The sequence below is a fragment of the Miscanthus floridulus genome, chromosome 19 (genome assembly GCF_019320115.1).
Source record: "Miscanthus floridulus cultivar M001 chromosome 19, ASM1932011v1, whole genome shotgun sequence".
Lineage (NCBI taxonomy): Eukaryota > Viridiplantae > Streptophyta > Magnoliopsida > Poales > Poaceae > Miscanthus > Miscanthus floridulus.
The window spans coordinates 16,600,751-16,617,428 of record NC_089598.1 but is presented as its reverse complement, the minus strand read 5'-3'; the positions used below and the strand labels follow the sequence as shown (position 1 = coordinate 16,617,428).

Here is a 16,678-nt window from a genome sequence, read left to right as displayed (position 1 = left end):
TTAAATCGATAGAATGAAATAAAGAAACTACTTGGATTTATATAACTAAAATAATTGTTGGGAAATAACGTCTGACTCAACAACATGGATATGTGGCCTAAGTACGATCGTTGTTAGAACTAGCTCATTAACTTAAGACGCGTAAATCGTATTTTACGAGTCATGATTGCAGTCGATTAATTATGTATTTGCATTGCATCGTATTGCATATCATATAGGTACGATGATGGGTCAACGAATCAATTGAAGGATGATTAGGAATTCAAAGATGGTGTAATGGTATCTCCATGAGATGATGCAATGGGCTTTCTATCCAGTTGATGGTGGATGATCTGAAGATGCAGATACTAACTTTTTAATATATATCTTACACAGACAAGCTCCGGTGCATAACCTATATGTTTCTGCAATTTAAATTATATTTGTGCATTAAGTTTTAAGGAGTTGAATGAAACCCACTTGCATATACATATCTTTATCCTGTGAGTCTTACTAGCATGACAGGATCGTGTAGATTGCTATGCTACAAGAGTTCGATAGAAGTCGAGTGATGGCTGTCACTCGTGAGAGATAAGAAATATATTATTAGATTATTATCACTTGGAATATATAAAAATCGTGGAAAAGGAAAATGGTGACCGGGCAGGGATATTGTTTAGGTATTGGTGGGTGTAAGAGGTTGTGTCGCCGTGGACGCGGGGCATAGATTGGTTACACTATTTTCCCTATCTATGTCGGTTAAGGACCGGTCGTTGCATAAGATGCTAGGCAAGTCACAGATTTATTATTCCGAACACATACTTGTGTATGGGCGCTTGGAAGACTTGTTGCTCTCTTGTCATGGATTCGGTTCTTTCCAGACCGACTGCTAGGGTTTCTTTTTTGTGGAGGAGGTTCTTGCACCACACTGAGTCCAGAACTTAGGGGCGGGGGCTTGGAGTCCTAGTTTGGACGGGGACCTGGACACCCAGGACAGAAGGGTGATGGGTTAGTCCTGCTTGTGCCCGGGGTACCAGCGGGGCGTGTGTTTTCGGGGTACCTAGCTGAGGATATTGGTTCACGAATCACCACTGAGTCAGTACGACTTGTCTTAACTCTAGCACCGTAGTAAGAATTGAAAGATGAAAGACGGAAGATGAAAAATGAAAATCTGATTGCTTACCACCTGCTTGAAAGTAGCATAGGGGCTTACATAGAATGGTTAGTTAATGAACCAATGCGGCTATTAATAAAAATCGAATATAAGGACACACTTTTAGTAATGCTTCCTGCAGATACAATAAACCCACAAGCCAGATAGCCTTGCATATCCTTAGAGTCTTTTCTTTCCTCCTGTTGGATAAGTCTTGCTGAGTACAATTAAGTACTTAGGGTTTATTCCCCCTGTTGCAGGTCATAGATGGATGCTAAAGTTGACTCTTGTGTGTGGGTTCCTCCTGGTTGGCTCAGAGAGGATTTTCTTTACGCTGCGACTATAGTTTTTATTTATAACTCTCACCAAATGTTTTATAAAGAAAAGTTTTCTAATATGTTGTCATAGTTTACATATCAATGTTTCACCATGCCATGAATAGATAATTATTTTCCGCTGTAATTCTGATCACATGTTTATATTCCGCTGTTACATTAAATTATTCATAACTCTAATAATATGATTATATTCCGCTGTTATAATAATAAATGTTATACTCTGATGTACATGTAAAGTGATATAAGAAATGGGTAAGAATGATGTAAGCTTTATTCTCTCATTTGTGATCCTGATAGAAAATATGGATTTTTGGGTTCTCCCCTGGGGTGTGCCCGACGGAAACTCTGATGTACATGTAAAGTGATGTAAGAAATTGTTAAGAATGATGTAAGCTTTATTCTCTTATTTGTGATCCTGATGAAAAAATATGAATTTTCGGGTTCTCTCCTATGGTGTGCCCGACGGAACCGAGTAATTTAATATTCTCCTTTGAGTGCTTAGTGTCTAATAGAAGACGAGTACTCCTGAGAGGCATTAGATTGGGCGGTTCTGCCACAGAAAAGTTATGGAATGTCAAATTTCAAGCTAAATAGTCTAATCCATTAAGTATATTTTAATTCCTCCAAAACGAAGGAATCCAAACAGTAGAGAAATTTAGAGCAAGTGATGCTAGTATAATACTATATTAGTAAGTTTCTTTCTTTCTTTTAGGACAGCAAAAGGAAACAAAAAAAAAACCTGAACGCCACTAATTAGTGATTACTACTAGTACTAATCTACTATTATGCTACTAGTACTAATCTACTATTAGTACTCTACTACTATTAGTAACTAGCTAAAGCAAGCTTGATGTGCATGCTAAGCTGTTCGTGCAGTGCAGTGCAGCAGGGGCGAAGCTACGTGGGGTGACCCGAATGCACCGGCACAGGGTAAAATCAAAACACAAGTTAGCAGGAAGTAAATTTTCAGCCTGCTGGTTCGCTCGTATACGATCGTGAATTATAAGCTGGAACACTATTTTTCTCTCACACCAAACTAGCCAGCAGTAAATAATCTATGATCATTTACGATGAAACAAACAAGCTGTTTACCTTTTGTGCACCACCCTGGGCCAAACATGTGCACCACCCTGAGTCCATGCGTGATGCTTTCACTGGCCACAAGCATGCCAATCTTACGTGCGGCCGGCCCAGCTTGGATGTCTAGGAAATAGACTAAGGGCATGTTTGGACCGTAGGAATTTCACAGGATTCACACAGCAATTTCACAGGAATCAGTTCAATTTCACAGGAAAAACGCAGGAATAGGGAAAAAATCCTGCATTCCAAACAGGCCCTAAATGCTTAACTCATGACGCATCATTTCCTTCGCGTGGACTGTGATTGTGCGACTACTACGAAGCGGAGAGCCAGAGAGGGCGAGGCTGTCGCTTCGCCTGCCCAAAATTGCGACCATCGTGAGGGGGAAAATCGCCGCTCACGGCTCACGGATCATGGCCACCATCTCTAGCCACCAAATTGCCGCGCTGGAGCTCATCGCCAAGTAGCCGGAGCTCATGTCGAGTAAGCTTCTGCATCTTTGAATCTTTGATCAAATGAAATATTTGTTTTCTTTTGTCACTTAGATTCTTTGGAATAATGTGCAATGGCAGGTAAGCTTATGTCGAGTAATCATGAATGGTTTGATGAATTTGGAAATTGACTTGAGTATCGCGAGTCCACTGATAATGCTACTGTAGTGGATCGCTTCAAGAAAATAAGAGATCGCAAATACTAGGAGGTGATGCATTACTTTCATGTTTTCTCGTTTTCCAGTTCTGAATCCATCTTTTCTCGACATATTTAGTCATCTAACTAGCACTTCTGTTATAAGTAATTGACTCATCAAGGACTTCGGCTTAATATGCATTTTGTTATGTAGACCATGTAAATTTTGGGTGTTTATCTAAATTTAACTATTAATATTTCAGATCCATCATTTTGGTAAGCATTTATGTAATTCTACTGTTTATGTACTATGTCACTGGACAGAGATTATCATTATGCTTATAAAGTATGCACTCGGGTCCTTGATGCTCTAGCTTCGCCGCTGCATTGCAACATTGTTTAATGGGATAATTGTCTGTTGGGCATTCAAAGTGATGGTCCTTTGCCGATGGACACCCACTTTGGAGCATTATGCCAGAAGACACTCTGGTTCGGTAAAATTAGGCCACAGGACACCGCGCGACCAGTTACAACCAGTTGAGGAGAGAAAACATCGGTAAAATAACATTCTTGCCTTGCCGCTTTCTTCTTTCTCTCTCCCTTTCTCTTTTTTCTGTTTCCTGTCCATGGTGGGGCCGTGGGGGCACACTCGAGCAGGCGGGCCGTCGGGGCGCCACAGCTGCCGACCAACCGCCTCCCACCGTTGACGTCGTACGCCGACATATAAGGACCACAACTGTCGCTTATCTGCTGCTCCAGGCAGAGGAAGCTGGCGACGGGGAAGCTGCCTCGCCGGTGATCGCGCACGAAGAGATGCGGCACAGCTCGTGTGTGGCCGGGGATGCACGACCTCCACCGGCGAGGAAGCAGAGAGCCCGAGCTGAGGAGGCACAGGGTCGCGGTGAGAAGAGGAGAAGACGAGGAATAATTAGATTTTAGGTGGGGCTCGCGTGTCAGTGAGAGGGAGATGGGCGGACCCAACTGTGGCTCAGGGGCACCGGATGTCAAAACGAATTTTTTTTCTCTCTTCAACCAACTGCAACCGGTCCGCGGTGTCATATAACTTAATTTCACCGAACCAGAGTATTTTCTGACAAGCCACTCAAAACAAGGTGTATAATTTAATTTCACCAAACCAGAGTATTTTTTAATAAGCTACTCAAAACGAGGTGTTCGTTAACAAATAACCATCACTTTATATGTCGGCTAGACAATTGTCCCATTGTTTAATGATTGGGTGCCGCGTCCCTGCCCGGCCACCGGGGATGGTGGTTCGCCTCCGGGTTGGCCGAGCCGGGAAAGCGACCGCCCCTCCTCGTCTTCTGCTTCCTCCCTTTCTCTCGTCTCCTCGCCAAGAACGAACGCACCCAGTCCATTCCTTCTCCTCTCCTCCTCCTATCGCCTCCCTCCCTCTCTCTGCCCCTCTCCTCCCCGGCGGAGATTCCTGCTTCTGCTTCTCCCGAGGATTATCCCATCCAAGCACTCTGCTGTCTGCTGCTGGCCGAGGTGAGTGCTGCGCCGGGCTCAGCTTGCTCCCTCTCTCGCTCTCTTCGGTTCACTTCCCTCCTGAGCTGCACCTCAACCCCCCGTGCTCGTTTCGTTTGCTCGAGCTCCGTTTCCGTTGCTTTGGTTTCGCTTTCGCATAGGGGCGAGCGCGGGTCTACGGTTCTAGATGGAGTAAATTTTCATTCTGGGCATGTCGCGTTGCTTTTGCCGATTCTGGCGGCGGTGAAAAAAAGCTTTCTTTTTCTGGGGGCTCGTGAAGGTGAAAACGCTTATCTATTGTCTGTCCCCCCGAGGCCCGAGCTCAATTCGAAAACCCGTACTCGGTGGACTTGTCTTCGTAGGATTGGATTCCACTGTGCTGGCGGCTGGCCTCGTCCGTCGTTTCTGGATTCGTGGCCGTGTGATTGGGATTGGATCCGGCGACGAGCCTCTTGTGGATTTGGTGGGTGTGCTGTGTGCGTGTGCGAAAGTGGGATGATTGGTGATGCGATAGTAGCTCGTCGCGTGATCCATTGCCGGGATGCCAAATTTGAAATTCTGTTTTGGCCTTTCCGGGAAATTCTGAGATTTCAGTGGCTCGCCCGGAGAATCCGGGCGTGATTCTTGCCTTGCTCTGCTCCATTTGTGGAATCTGTTGTTTGCTTTTCCTCATCCCAATTCTTCCCTCCCTCTGCTGTGGCTGTTTCGACCAGAATACAAATTGCTTCTGTCCGGACTCTGGAGGCTACAAGCGTCTTGACTTCAGTCAGCCTCCTGCGAATTGCAATCGCACCTACTCTGCGAAGTTCTGCCGACGCTTTTGAGTTGCTTTGCTTGTGAGTTGTCTGTTTTTGAGTTTTGGCGTGATGACCTTCACCACGTGTTTGCCAATTTTGCTCAGTTTGATCTGTTCAAACGCTCGGCATATTCCGGAAACTCGCTATGCCAATTTTGCTGTCCTGCGTCCGTTGGGTAAGTCCAGAGGTGTTGGTCTTGTTTGTTTCGTCAAGCCCAGAGATTCCCGGTGCTGTTTATTCGTCTGTTTCGTTCCCTCCTGTTTTTGCCTCATTTGGATTTTGGATCCATTTGTTTTAGATGAAATTCATCTTGATCCAGTGATATTTGTGCATTTTTGCTTTAGTAAAATCCAGACTTTGTTTCGATCTCTGTCGGTTTGATCTCCTTTGCTGTTCAGTCATTAATAATCTGTCAGTCTTTGATCACAGTTTCTTGCAGTAGAATTCCTTGTAATAATTCATCAGTATTTTATTTGATTGCTGCGTTTCTTAGTGTGATGTGCAATTAGGGCTTGTTTTCGTCCTCCCATCTATCTACTTTCCTAAGACAAAGCTCAAAACATTTTTGGGCTCCATACATTTATCATCCAACTGCTGGCGTGCAGCAGTTATTTCTTCTACAGTAGGTTTTGACTGTTGATGTAATTGGACGCGATTAAGATTCAGGCGATGTTTTTCCTATTTCTCTCACTGACACTGTGACAGATAACATTTCGGTTTAAGACAAGCAGACGTCTCATTTGTCCAACGCTTGGTTCTTTGCCTATTCAGGCCCACTAGGATACCAGCTAGGAGTTGAGGAGAATGGCTGTTGGTGGAACTCAACCGGTCCTCAGGAAGTACCTAGGTGCCCTCAAGGACACAACGACTGTGAGCTTGGCAAAAGTGAACAGTGATTATAAGGTGATGGCATTTTCATGTTCCTCAGGAAGTCTCCATGCTCAGACCCTCACTGCACGCACCGTGGACTTATCATTCTTCCCTATAACAGGAATTGGACATTGCAATCGTCAAGGCCACAAACCATGTTGAGCGTCCATCAAAGGAGAAGTACATAAGAGGTAATGGAATATCCTGTCTCTTAAGCTGAAGTCCTAGTTCAAACTCTGAACAGCATCCTATGAGTCAATCTCCAAATTTTCATAGTTAATGAAAACTCAGCTGCTACATAGAAATTTGTTCACTCATCGCAGATATTTCATTGCTAGAAACATGTAACTGCATTTGATTATGCAGTGATTTATTTCAAATCTTCAATAACTGTCCAACCTCTTTTGTTGCTGCCACAACTAACATCTTTATTTATTTGCAGAAATTTTCCATTCCATTTCTGCTGCTAGGCCACGAGCAGATGTAGCTTATTGCATTCATGCCCTTGCTAGACGTCTTTCGAAGACGCGCAACTGGGCGGTATGGATCCTATACATTGCCATACTATTTACTGAACTACTAATGTCATGAATCCTTCTACTTATTTTAAATGCTTTTCATGGGTGGTACCATGAGACAAAAGAAGTTACAAAGTACTCATGAACATTTTGCACTGATTATTTTATCTATTAGGTTGCGCTGAAGACATTGATTGTCATTCATCGTGCGCTTCGGGAAGTTGATCCCACTTTTCTTGAAGAGCTTATTAATTATGGCAGATCTAGGTCCCATATGTTGAACATGGCCTATTTTAAGGATGACTCTAGTGCAGAAGGTACTAGTTGTTAGTGCTATCCTGGTACTGTATATTGCATTATAATTTCTGATTTAAAACTTATTCTTCTATTTCTATTTTTTCATTCAGCTTGGGACTATTCTGCATGGGTGCGCATTTATGCTTTATATTTAGAGGAGAGGCTTGAATGTTTCCGGGTGTTGAAGTATGATGTAGAAACAGATCCTCCGGTATGTAATCTAATGCAAGCTTACTTCTTTTATCTCCTTCATTTGCGAAACGTTTTTGAATCTCATTTGCATTTTTATATTTGTTGTAGTCCATGTAGCTACATATTAATGTCACTGCTTCAGATACTTCCGTGTGACGCACTATAGTGTTTGTTCTGTCCTGATCTAGGAACTGTGGTCTGTGGATGCATAAATGGTGCATATGCCCAAAAGTCAATCTCTGCTTATAGCCATGTGAACTTTGTGGTACCACTAGCACACAAGACAAATGTGTTGCCATTATTTGCAGCAATTAAATTTCAAATTCTGGAGTTAGAAATGCAACCGATGTTTTTTTTTTACCAAGGAAATTATGTGATCTGCTGTACTTCATGTTTTCCTTGGTAACTCGTGATTTTATAATGTTGTCAGAGTTCCAGTAGTTTGTCATATATGCAGCTGATTAGTAGTTTTCCCCACTTGAATGGAATGGAAGTTTTTTTTTTTTAATTTTATGTCAAGAAACATTAGATGCCAGCAACTGTATTTCTAAGTACATGGATAATTCTGGTATCTGCAGAGGACCAAGGATCTTGATACTGTTGCTTTGCTTGATCATCTGCCACCATTGCAGCAACTCCTTTTTCGGCTTCTTGCTTGCCAGGTAATGACTCTTTTGTAACTACTGTGTGTACAAGTTACACCAGTTCGTCTTCATGTGATACCATTTAAGTTTTCAATTCTATTGGCTAATTCCTGAAATTTTACAGCCACAAGGAGCGTCGTCTTACAATGTTATAATCCAGCATGCACTCTCAATGGTTAGTATGAATGTCTAGTTCTTTGTTTCTGTCTTTCGTAACTTTTAGTGCTTGTTTTTAAGCAGTGCACAACTGGGCTTTGGTCCCTGGTGTTTATTGACTTTTTTTTGTGCATTACTGGTAGGTTGCTTTAGAGAGTGTTAAGATCTATACTGCGATTAGTGATGGAACAATCAATCTGGTTGACAAGGTGAACTTTCTTAAGCCTACAACGTTGGATAAGTTTGTCAAATCTACCTACAATTGTTATATTATTTGATTGATTTTTCTCATCAAACTTAAATGTTATTCCTTATTGCAGTTCTTTGAGATGCAAAGAAATGATGCTGTTAGGGCACTTGATGTATACAAAAGAGCAACTAACCAGGTATATTGTTACTCCTTTTTCTCTTGCAGATCCATCAAATTAGTTTTTGGGGCTATTTCCATCCAGTTTTACCAGCACATGATTCCAAAATTCTTGCCAGAGCACATTAGCACAATGAGGATATAGTGTAGCTATGTACCAGGATACTTAAACAGTCAGTTTTCTGGGAGGGACTGCTCTTATTTAAGTTTTTAGTGGTCTCATCCTTGTTTAGTTTATCTTTCCCTATGAAGACAGTGGGAAATATCATGAGTCAGGCATCCTTCTTCCCCCATAGTCTCTCTTTGTGTTGTCGAATGAGGATTACTGACATATGAACACTGCGAAAAAATGTTCAGTTCACACTTCAGCATCACCAGCTCTGCTGGCACTGATCCATGTTCCAAACTAAATTCTGAGCCATAAGCCATTGATTCAATACTCGAGACTGTTGAAATGAAAATGTGTAGGCTGAATATTGATGGGTTTTCTAAGTTTCTTTTCAATTTTTTTTGTCACATAGGCTGAACGACTTTCAGAATTTTATGAAGTGTGTAAAACTATACACATTGGGCGTGGTGAGAAATTCCTGAAGATTGAGCAGGTTCGATAAATGTTCCTTGGATTCTTTAAGTGTTTGTTTTTTGTCCCCTAAGTTACCAATTTACTGATGAAATTTATCAATTACTTCCTGCAGCCTCCAGCATCATTCCTGCAGACTATGGAGGAGTATGTAAGAGATGCTCCGACAGGTCAAAAAGAAAAGGTATGGAAATTACAAGAAGTAATTCACTTACTGATAGGATGTTTGAACATCAATAAGCTATCTTCATTTGCATATCAGTATGCCCACAAGCTGATGATGATGAATCCACTTCAGAAACAATTCAAGCTAATTAGCTCTGTGTTGTTTTGCATAATTCTCTGTGAAATATGCCATTTTTAATAACCTTATATGTGAAAAAATATGTGAATATATACTGGGATTTCCAAATTAATGCATAGTACTAAGGAATAAAATAGAAAGCACGAGTACCATTTTCATCTGAGTAAAAAAAAAAAAAAACTCGACCTGTGGGGGGTTATGACGGCCCCCGGGTTTTCCGTTAAGAAGAAGGATCTTTTCACACAGATCGAGAAAACCCCTGAACCCCCGCCCCCATCCTGACGCAGGAGGTGCTGTCACCCTGTGAGAACCGGGCCGGGGCCTTTCACTGCACTTTGGCACATGGGGACGGGCGAGGGGATTTTTTTAACCTCAGCCTGAAATTCGCTCCAACGGGGAGTCGAACCCAGGACCTGAGGAGTGCCGCTGGGTCACCTAACCGTTTGAGCTAGGCGCCCTTTGGCCATTTTCATCTGAGTAAATGATCCCCACACACTGTTGAACTATCGCATTGCTATCAACTATTCAGCTTGAAGTTTTCAGGAGGCCCTTCAACCATCTTGTTCATTTTGTTATACAGTTCTTACTCAGTCTTCTTGTCTCTAAGCGTACTTTAGTTGTTTCAGGCTGTACTAGCGATAGAATACAAAAAAGAGCCAGAGGAGGAAGAAAAACCGGCTTCACCTCTTCCGGCTCCAGAACCAGAACCGGAACAAGAGCCTGAGCCAGAACCCGAACCAGTGAAAGAGGAAGCACCAGAAGCTGAACCGGATTTGCTGGTAACATTCTTTGCTACTACTATGAAGCAGCCATTAGCCATACATTTTTCTGCTAACACTCTTTTCGCTCTTTAGGGTCTGAACGAACCGAACCCTGCTGCTACCGCAATAGAAGAGCAGAATGCTTTGGCGCTAGCAATTGTTCCGATAGGTACATTTCTCATGAATGAAAGCTAGTGGCACCATGAAATTGGTTAACTGAGAGTCATGCCGCTTACTCTGGCTTACTGTGGCAGATGATGTTCCAAAAGCTGCTCCTACCTTTGAAAATGGAGTCACAGGCTGGGAACTGGCCCTTGTGACAGCACCAAGTTCAAATGAGACCGCCGTTGCCCCAAGCAAGAAACTGGTAGGTTGCTGAACCACTTTTATCTCGTAAATTCAGCATTTTCCAGACAGGAATTGGCAGGTTGCTCATCATTGTTTGCTTACTGAAATTTGAAACTGTGTGCAGGCCGGTGGTCTGGACTTGCTGACCCTTGACAGCCTCTACGACGAGGCGAACCGGAGAGCGAGCCAGCCGTCAAGCTACAACCCCTGGGAGGCGACCCCCACCACGGCTGCCCCGATGCTGACGATGGCGCCGGCGATGCACGACCCGTTCTACGCCTCGAACGGGTATGCGGCGCCGCACGGCGTGCAGATGGCGGCGATGGTGCAGCAGCAGCAGGCCTTCATGCTGCAGCAGCATCAGATGATGACGATGGCCCCAGCGCCGGCACCAGTGGTCCACCACCCGATGCAGATGCAGATGCAGATGCAGCAGAACCCCGCGAACCCGTTCGGCAACCCCTTCGCGGCCGCCGGAGCGCACCCCTACGGCGCCGCCGGCATGCCACTCCATGCCGGCCCCGGCAACGTCTACACGGGGCTGATCTGATCTACTAGTACCCACGCCCGGTCCGGCGGTCAATTTCTTGGTTGCGTTAGCGCTGCTGTTACCACATCATTCATTCTTTTTGCCCAAGTTTTCTTGTTGCCATTGTGAGAAGGAAATTTGTAGCACAGACACAGACACAGGTAGAGAGTATATCATAGCGTCGGTTGGAGTGTATAGCAAGCAGGGGTCAGTCGTCAGTGGTGTCCCGTACGTAGGAGGCGATTGTATGTATATTATAAGCGTAGAGTTTGGTCACCTGTTCATGTGCAGTTGAGAGTCGAGATTGAGATATATTGGATTATTCTTGGTGAACATACACTGGATACGGTTGAATAATGCAGGCATTCTTTTTAGCAGCTGACTTTGTGCGATCGAATGAAACAGGACGGTTTTGATCGACATGTCATTATGAAGCCGGAAAGTTGCTCCATGCTTTTGCTGGTGCTAGTGCTAGTGCTAGTTAGTGTGTGGCCATGTCTTTCCCCTTGGCGTGCGCTTGTCTGCCGCCGTTTCACGGAGCCTTGACGCAACCACCGGTGGAAGCGGTCGCCGATCTGTCTATTTTTCTCATCGCGCAACCACCGGCAGCAGCATCTGGCGTTCTGGAACGGCGCACCCCGCCGGCGGAGCCGGATACGTCCGTCCGTGTGCGCGCACCAAGCGGCACACGAGCGCGATCACCCAACCAACGGCCCGCCCCAAGCGGGCGGGCGCGGCCCCGAGTCGAACCCGTGCCGCCGTGCGGAACCGGAAGCCTCTCTACCTCCCGAGTCGGCCACCTCCTCTCGGCTCCTGCTGCCGCAAGTCCCAATCATTGCCTTCCCCACCCCACGAGCCCACCTCACCTCACCCCACCCCACGCCAAGGCCGCCCCAGCGAAAGCAGAGGGAGAAGGAAGCAACGCCGCAAGGCCGCAAAGCAATCGCGAAAGCGAGGCGGCGGCGGGCGGATGGCGCGCGGGCTGCGCGGCGTCCGCGACGACCTCTCCGAGCTGGGGCGGCACCTGCTGGACATCGCCTGCTTCCTGCACCCGCTCCTCAACCCGGCGCACACCGACTCCCCGCCGCCCACCCCGACGGGCCCGGGCCCCCGCCGCCGCGCGCGCCGCTCCCCGTCCCCGCACCCGCCGTCCCCGTCGCTCCTCGCGGGCATCCTCTCCGACCTCGCCGAGATCGGCGGCTCCTTCCGCGGCGGCTTCTCCCGCGCCGCCGCGGCCCCGTCCTCGCCGCCGCCGCCCGACCGCCCCGCCCCCGCCGCGCTCGAGTCGCAGCAGGCCGCCGCATCCCCGCCTTCGCCTGCTGCTGCCGCGCCGATCGTAGATGATGTCGTGGGAGCTGCGCGTGCCCTCGCCGCGCGCCCCGAGGCGTGGATCGACTTCCCCGTGCTCGCCCTAGATGAGGGTAATTATCTCTTCTCGATTTCTGACACCTACACGATTGTTGCTACTTCTGCAAATATTGGCATCTGCCTACGCAGATTGCGCCTGTGCTGGTGCTTCCTGTGGAGTGGTTTCCTGGGGCGGGTGTAGAGGTTGCTGGTATGGGGGTTGTTAGTTGTTACTCCACGCAGTAGATTTTAGTGGAATTGAGAGCAGAGGGAACTTAATTAGGCACTCAGATAGTACTCGGGATGTTTAAGATTAGTGCTCGTCGTAGGATAATGGCATGCGAGTGCATGTGTAACAAGTTATTACTTTGAGAGCATTGATGGATGTGATGATCAGAGGACGAATAGAAAAAAAATATCCAATGTTTCCAGCTTTAAATTTCGGGGTTTTACAGCTGTTCAGTGTGTTATTTGGTTTTTTAGCTCATTTGATTGACTATGAAGTTGCCTGGAATAGGCTGAAACAAAGTGGAGAGACTCTTATTATGTACGTACTATGCTTGGATGTTGGGAGTGTTTGTCCTGTATGCTGTCTTGCTGCTGAGTACAGGTCTCGTGAAGTCATGATTTTGTTTTGTACTTTTGTACCATCTTCCATGTGGTATTCATTATTATAGATTTGACTTCCTATTATATTAAATACACACAAGAGTTAGTATAAATGAGATGCATTTATGGATTTTGAAGAATGGTGTACTGTTCTACAGCTGTATAAGAGATACTTTTTACATAAGCAACTATATTTAGTAAATTGCTTGATGTTTGAAAATAGATGACAAGATGCGTTGTTGTTTTTTTCTGTGCAATACTTGGTCAATTTTTTCTTCCCTACTCCTTGGATCAATTATGTATGGCATGATCATGACTGAAATCTTGAAAAATACAGGCTTAGTACTGTGAGTTGTTTTACTTAGCTCCCGTTTAGAAGTATTATTTGTGGCTTTTATTCTTCTGTGCTATGCATTTTTGTCTCTACTTCTATTAATGTCTTTTTTGTGTGTGACTATTTTAGTCATACCATGATGTTGTTTTATTCTTTTTGCAGATTCTGTAATCTCTGATATCCAAAGAGATCATATGGAATCCATTGAAAAACTTGTCCCAGATTTAGCATCTCTACGGGGTAGGCTCTGCCCTTCTTACATGGATGAAGACATATTCTGGAAGATTTACTTTAGGTTGCTTGAGTCGAACATAATTGAGCATAGTTCTGAGGTATATTCATTTTTTGTGCAGCACTCTCTTGTAGCATACATTTGAATTTTGATGGTAGACCGCATTTTATATACTAGTTTTAGTTTGAATGAAACTTATGTGGTCTTGAAACTGAGATGTCATCATAGCATAGCCTGTTAGCAAAGTGAGCGCGAAGCATATTTATACTAGTTATCTTTTCCTTGTACATTTCATATATTTATTAAGCCATACTTCTTTCTATAATATGGGAAACCTCTACGTCAAACGGGGTTCAAAATACTATGCATGTTCGAAATTACTACTCCCTCCATTTCAAATTATAAGATAAGATGTTTTGGCTTTTCTAGATACATTGCTTTTACTATGTATCTAACACAGTGTATATCTAAGTGCATAGCAAAAGCTATGTATCTAGAAAAGCCAAAATGTCACAAATTTGGAATGAAGGGAATAATTGATATTATTAATTTATTATTGCAGAAAATCCCAACTTCTAGAGAAGCATAAATTACTAGAAAAACTCTTATTTTCAGCGGATTCTGTTGACTTAAAAATCACATTTATGGCATCACAAGTCGTTATATGTAGCAGATCACTATGAATTCTGGAATCATGCTAGGTTGGGTTGCCCAAACAGTTTGCATATCTTGTGAGCTTGTTGGGTATCTATATCGTTCAGCACTTCAGCTTCTAGTTTGGCTGCAAAGATTTGATCATACATTGGTGTGATCCATTTCGAGATGGATTTTATTTATGCATTGCAGAACTAACACAAACAATATCAGTGCCTAAGTAACAGTTTGTGTCATCAATCAAATGTCATCTTATTTCAGCAAGCAAATACTAGGATTTTAAGGATACAAAATAGGTCAGCAGATATTGATAACATGAGGTACTCCATAAATTGTATAAATGTTTTTGCTATAGCAGTGCTAGAAGAATAGATTGTGTGCACTATGCACTGAAACAATGTTGCTGAACCGATTGGAAATGTGAATCCCATTGCAGTCATTCTAATATATTTTGTTCTTCATTATACATACAGAATGTTTTGTTGCCTTATAAAACATGGATTGCACCACTGAGTTCACAGCTGAAAATCTTAATCTTCCGTATGCACTAGGAATGCAACAGAAATGAAATTAAATGTATAGAATTTTCCTTTATAGGAACTGGTATCTCATTAGGTGAAGTGTGAATTTGTACCAGAATTTGCACGGTCTTTGATCTACAATATCTTTGACCACTGAATTATTTTCTAGAATATATTCTCAGAACCTGGTGTAGTGGTGAGAGCTGTCTCACTGAGTCACCAGGTCGCGGGTTCGAAGCATCCTCTCCGCAGATTTTGCGGGGGGAAGGCTTGCCTCGGATTTTCCCTTCCCCAGACCCCACTCATGTGGGAGCCTCTGGCACTGGGTCTGCCCCCTTTTATATTCTCAGAACCCTTCAACTTTATGAGATTTAACTAACAAGTATTTTCAATACAATTCTACACCATAAACTTGCATGATTTGAAACAAAATAATTTAAAATTTATTGATGTTTGTAGTTTTAAAGGTTTGACTAAATATTGTCCCAAACATGTTTTTATGACCGGAGAAAGTATTTGCGTATGATAGTCATCTCTCATCAGTGCCTGTATGCAAGACCAGTATTAAATCTTGCATTTTGTCAGATTACAAAATCGGTTGCTACCTTACATCCTATGGATTCACTATGTTGGTACGTGCTTGTTTGCTTGCTGACCTGGGAAACATGTTTGGCCCACGCAGCATTCGCAGGTGTAATAATTTCTAATGCCTGGGGTTGATCAAGCTGCCTGGCCAGCAGCCCCCAGGCTAGGGAAGCAACCAAGCACCATGCACATTGCCAATAGTGTCTAGACTTCCATATTTTACTGTTATTAGTTGCTATTTTGACTATCCTCTGGAGGCAGTTTCCCCATTTTGCCCTAATGTAGACTGGACACTGGAGTGCTGAATATGTTGTCAATGATCTTTGGGCTTAATAAGATCATCTTTAAGCTTTTCCACAAAGCAGCATCTCTGAAAAAACGAACTAATAAATTGAGTTATGTGTTATATGATACGATAATGTATCATTATTTATCTTTTTACTAATTAGTAATTATTAATTCTTCGTGCAGGAAGATACCCAGAGCGTGCCAAATTCTGTACATCACAACAATGAGATAGAGTCAGATTCTCCACCTCACGTCTGTGAGATAGAAAGTGTAAAAAGCAACCAAGAAGGGTATCAATCTTCGAATGGCCGTGCTTTGCCCAAGACAAGATCCGAGCGAAGCATTGACCAATGGGTATTTGCAAAGTCGAAATCTGAGGAAAGCATGGATCAGTGGTCTGAAATACCTTCAGATGTGGAATCCTACAGAGAAGGTAAAAGATACCTCAGTAGCGAGGAGCTGAGCGACGTTGATAGTGCCAACGTCGTTGTCATGGACAAATACATGGATTCGCTTCTCTCTGACCGGAGGCACCTCCCCTATGCTAGCTCCTCAGTGCGCCAGGATTCAGTCAGACGAAAACCTGCTTCATCCAGCCATCGGCCTCCACAGCCAACTCCACCTGTATCACTGTCAAAGAAGGAATCATGGGATGTCATTGAAGACTCGGAGTTTGATATACTTGACAGTTAGTGATTGAGATCTTTGCGATCTCAGGTCTGTTTATCCTTCTATTTTCTTCCATGTTTCCCCACACTTCACCTGGTTTGTAAATGTGGACGTGCAGGTGGCGTTAGTGATAATGGGAAAGGATAAATGATCTTTTTACCAATATATTATAAGTGTCAATGTGTGCATATAAATCTTCTCAGCTCGCAAGCTGTAAGCCTGTAACCTGAGAAAATTGTGATGAATCTGTCCGCCATTTAGCTAGTTGCCAAATGGGGATGGTATTTGCCTCCCAATTCCTAAGTTAAAAGTGTTTCATGTGTTGGCATCGTTGTTTGTTTCCGATATTTCTTCATTGCAGAACAGGAAATTGCCCTCATACCATTGCAAAAATCTTCGTATCTCTGATTTGCC

At 43.9% G+C, this 16,678-nt stretch overlaps 2 protein-coding genes across 4 annotated transcripts; both read left to right on the top strand.

Annotated features, from left to right (window-relative positions):
* The first annotated feature begins 4,449 nt into the window (after window positions 1-4,449).
* LOC136528991 (putative clathrin assembly protein At5g35200) lies at window positions 4,450-11,402 on the top strand. 3 transcript variants are annotated; one of them, XM_066522002.1, is made up of 16 exons: window positions 4,450-4,683; window positions 6,231-6,362; window positions 6,451-6,520; window positions 6,772-6,869; window positions 7,023-7,164; window positions 7,255-7,355; window positions 7,915-7,998; window positions 8,105-8,155; window positions 8,280-8,345; window positions 8,457-8,522; window positions 9,025-9,105; window positions 9,199-9,267; window positions 10,005-10,166; window positions 10,242-10,317; window positions 10,403-10,515; window positions 10,621-11,402. In XM_066522002.1, exons 2-16 carry the CDS (start codon window positions 6,264-6,266, stop codon window positions 11,044-11,046), a joined length of 1,704 nt encoding a protein of 567 aa, XP_066378099.1. In that variant the 5' UTR covers window positions 4,450-4,683; window positions 6,231-6,263; the 3' UTR covers window positions 11,047-11,402. The 3 variants fall into 3 exon arrangements, with proteins under 3 accessions (XP_066378099.1, XP_066378100.1, XP_066378101.1); XM_066522004.1 differs by having other exon boundaries at window positions 4,454-4,683; window positions 10,014-10,166; XM_066522003.1 differs by having other exon boundaries at window positions 4,450-6,362.
* Window positions 11,403-11,704: 302 nt separating this feature from the next.
* LOC136528992 (uncharacterized) lies at window positions 11,705-16,589 on the top strand. Its single transcript, XM_066522005.1, has 3 exons — window positions 11,705-12,446; window positions 13,478-13,647; window positions 15,779-16,589. The coding sequence occupies exons 1-3, from the start codon at window positions 11,996-11,998 to the stop codon at window positions 16,286-16,288; spliced, it is 1,131 nt and encodes a 376-aa protein (XP_066378102.1). The 5' UTR covers window positions 11,705-11,995; the 3' UTR covers window positions 16,289-16,589.
* The last annotated feature ends 89 nt before the right edge of the window (window positions 16,590-16,678 follow it).

What these genes read in the sequence shown, in the direction of transcription:
- LOC136528991 (XM_066522002.1), top strand. Translation starts at nt 6,264, where the DNA reads ATGGCTGTTGGTGGAACTCAACCGGTCCTCAGGAAGTACCTAGGTGCC. An exon ending in TTCGGCTTCTTGCTTGCCAG is followed by an intron (nt 7,999 to 8,104) that starts GTAATGACTCTT and finishes GAAATTTTACAG; the next exon opens with CCACAAGGAGCGTCGTCTTA. An exon ending in AATTCCTGAAGATTGAGCAG is followed by an intron (nt 9,106 to 9,198) that starts GTTCGATAAATG and finishes TACTTCCTGCAG; the next exon opens with CCTCCAGCATCATTCCTGCA.
- LOC136528992 (XM_066522005.1), top strand. Translation starts at nt 11,996, where the DNA reads ATGGCGCGCGGGCTGCGCGGCGTCCGCGACGACCTCTCCGAGCTGGGG. An exon ending in CGTGCTCGCCCTAGATGAGG is followed by an intron (nt 12,447 to 13,477) that starts GTAATTATCTCT and finishes TTCTTTTTGCAG; the next exon opens with ATTCTGTAATCTCTGATATC. An exon ending in TAATTGAGCATAGTTCTGAG is followed by an intron (nt 13,648 to 15,778) that starts GTATATTCATTT and finishes TTCTTCGTGCAG; the next exon opens with GAAGATACCCAGAGCGTGCC.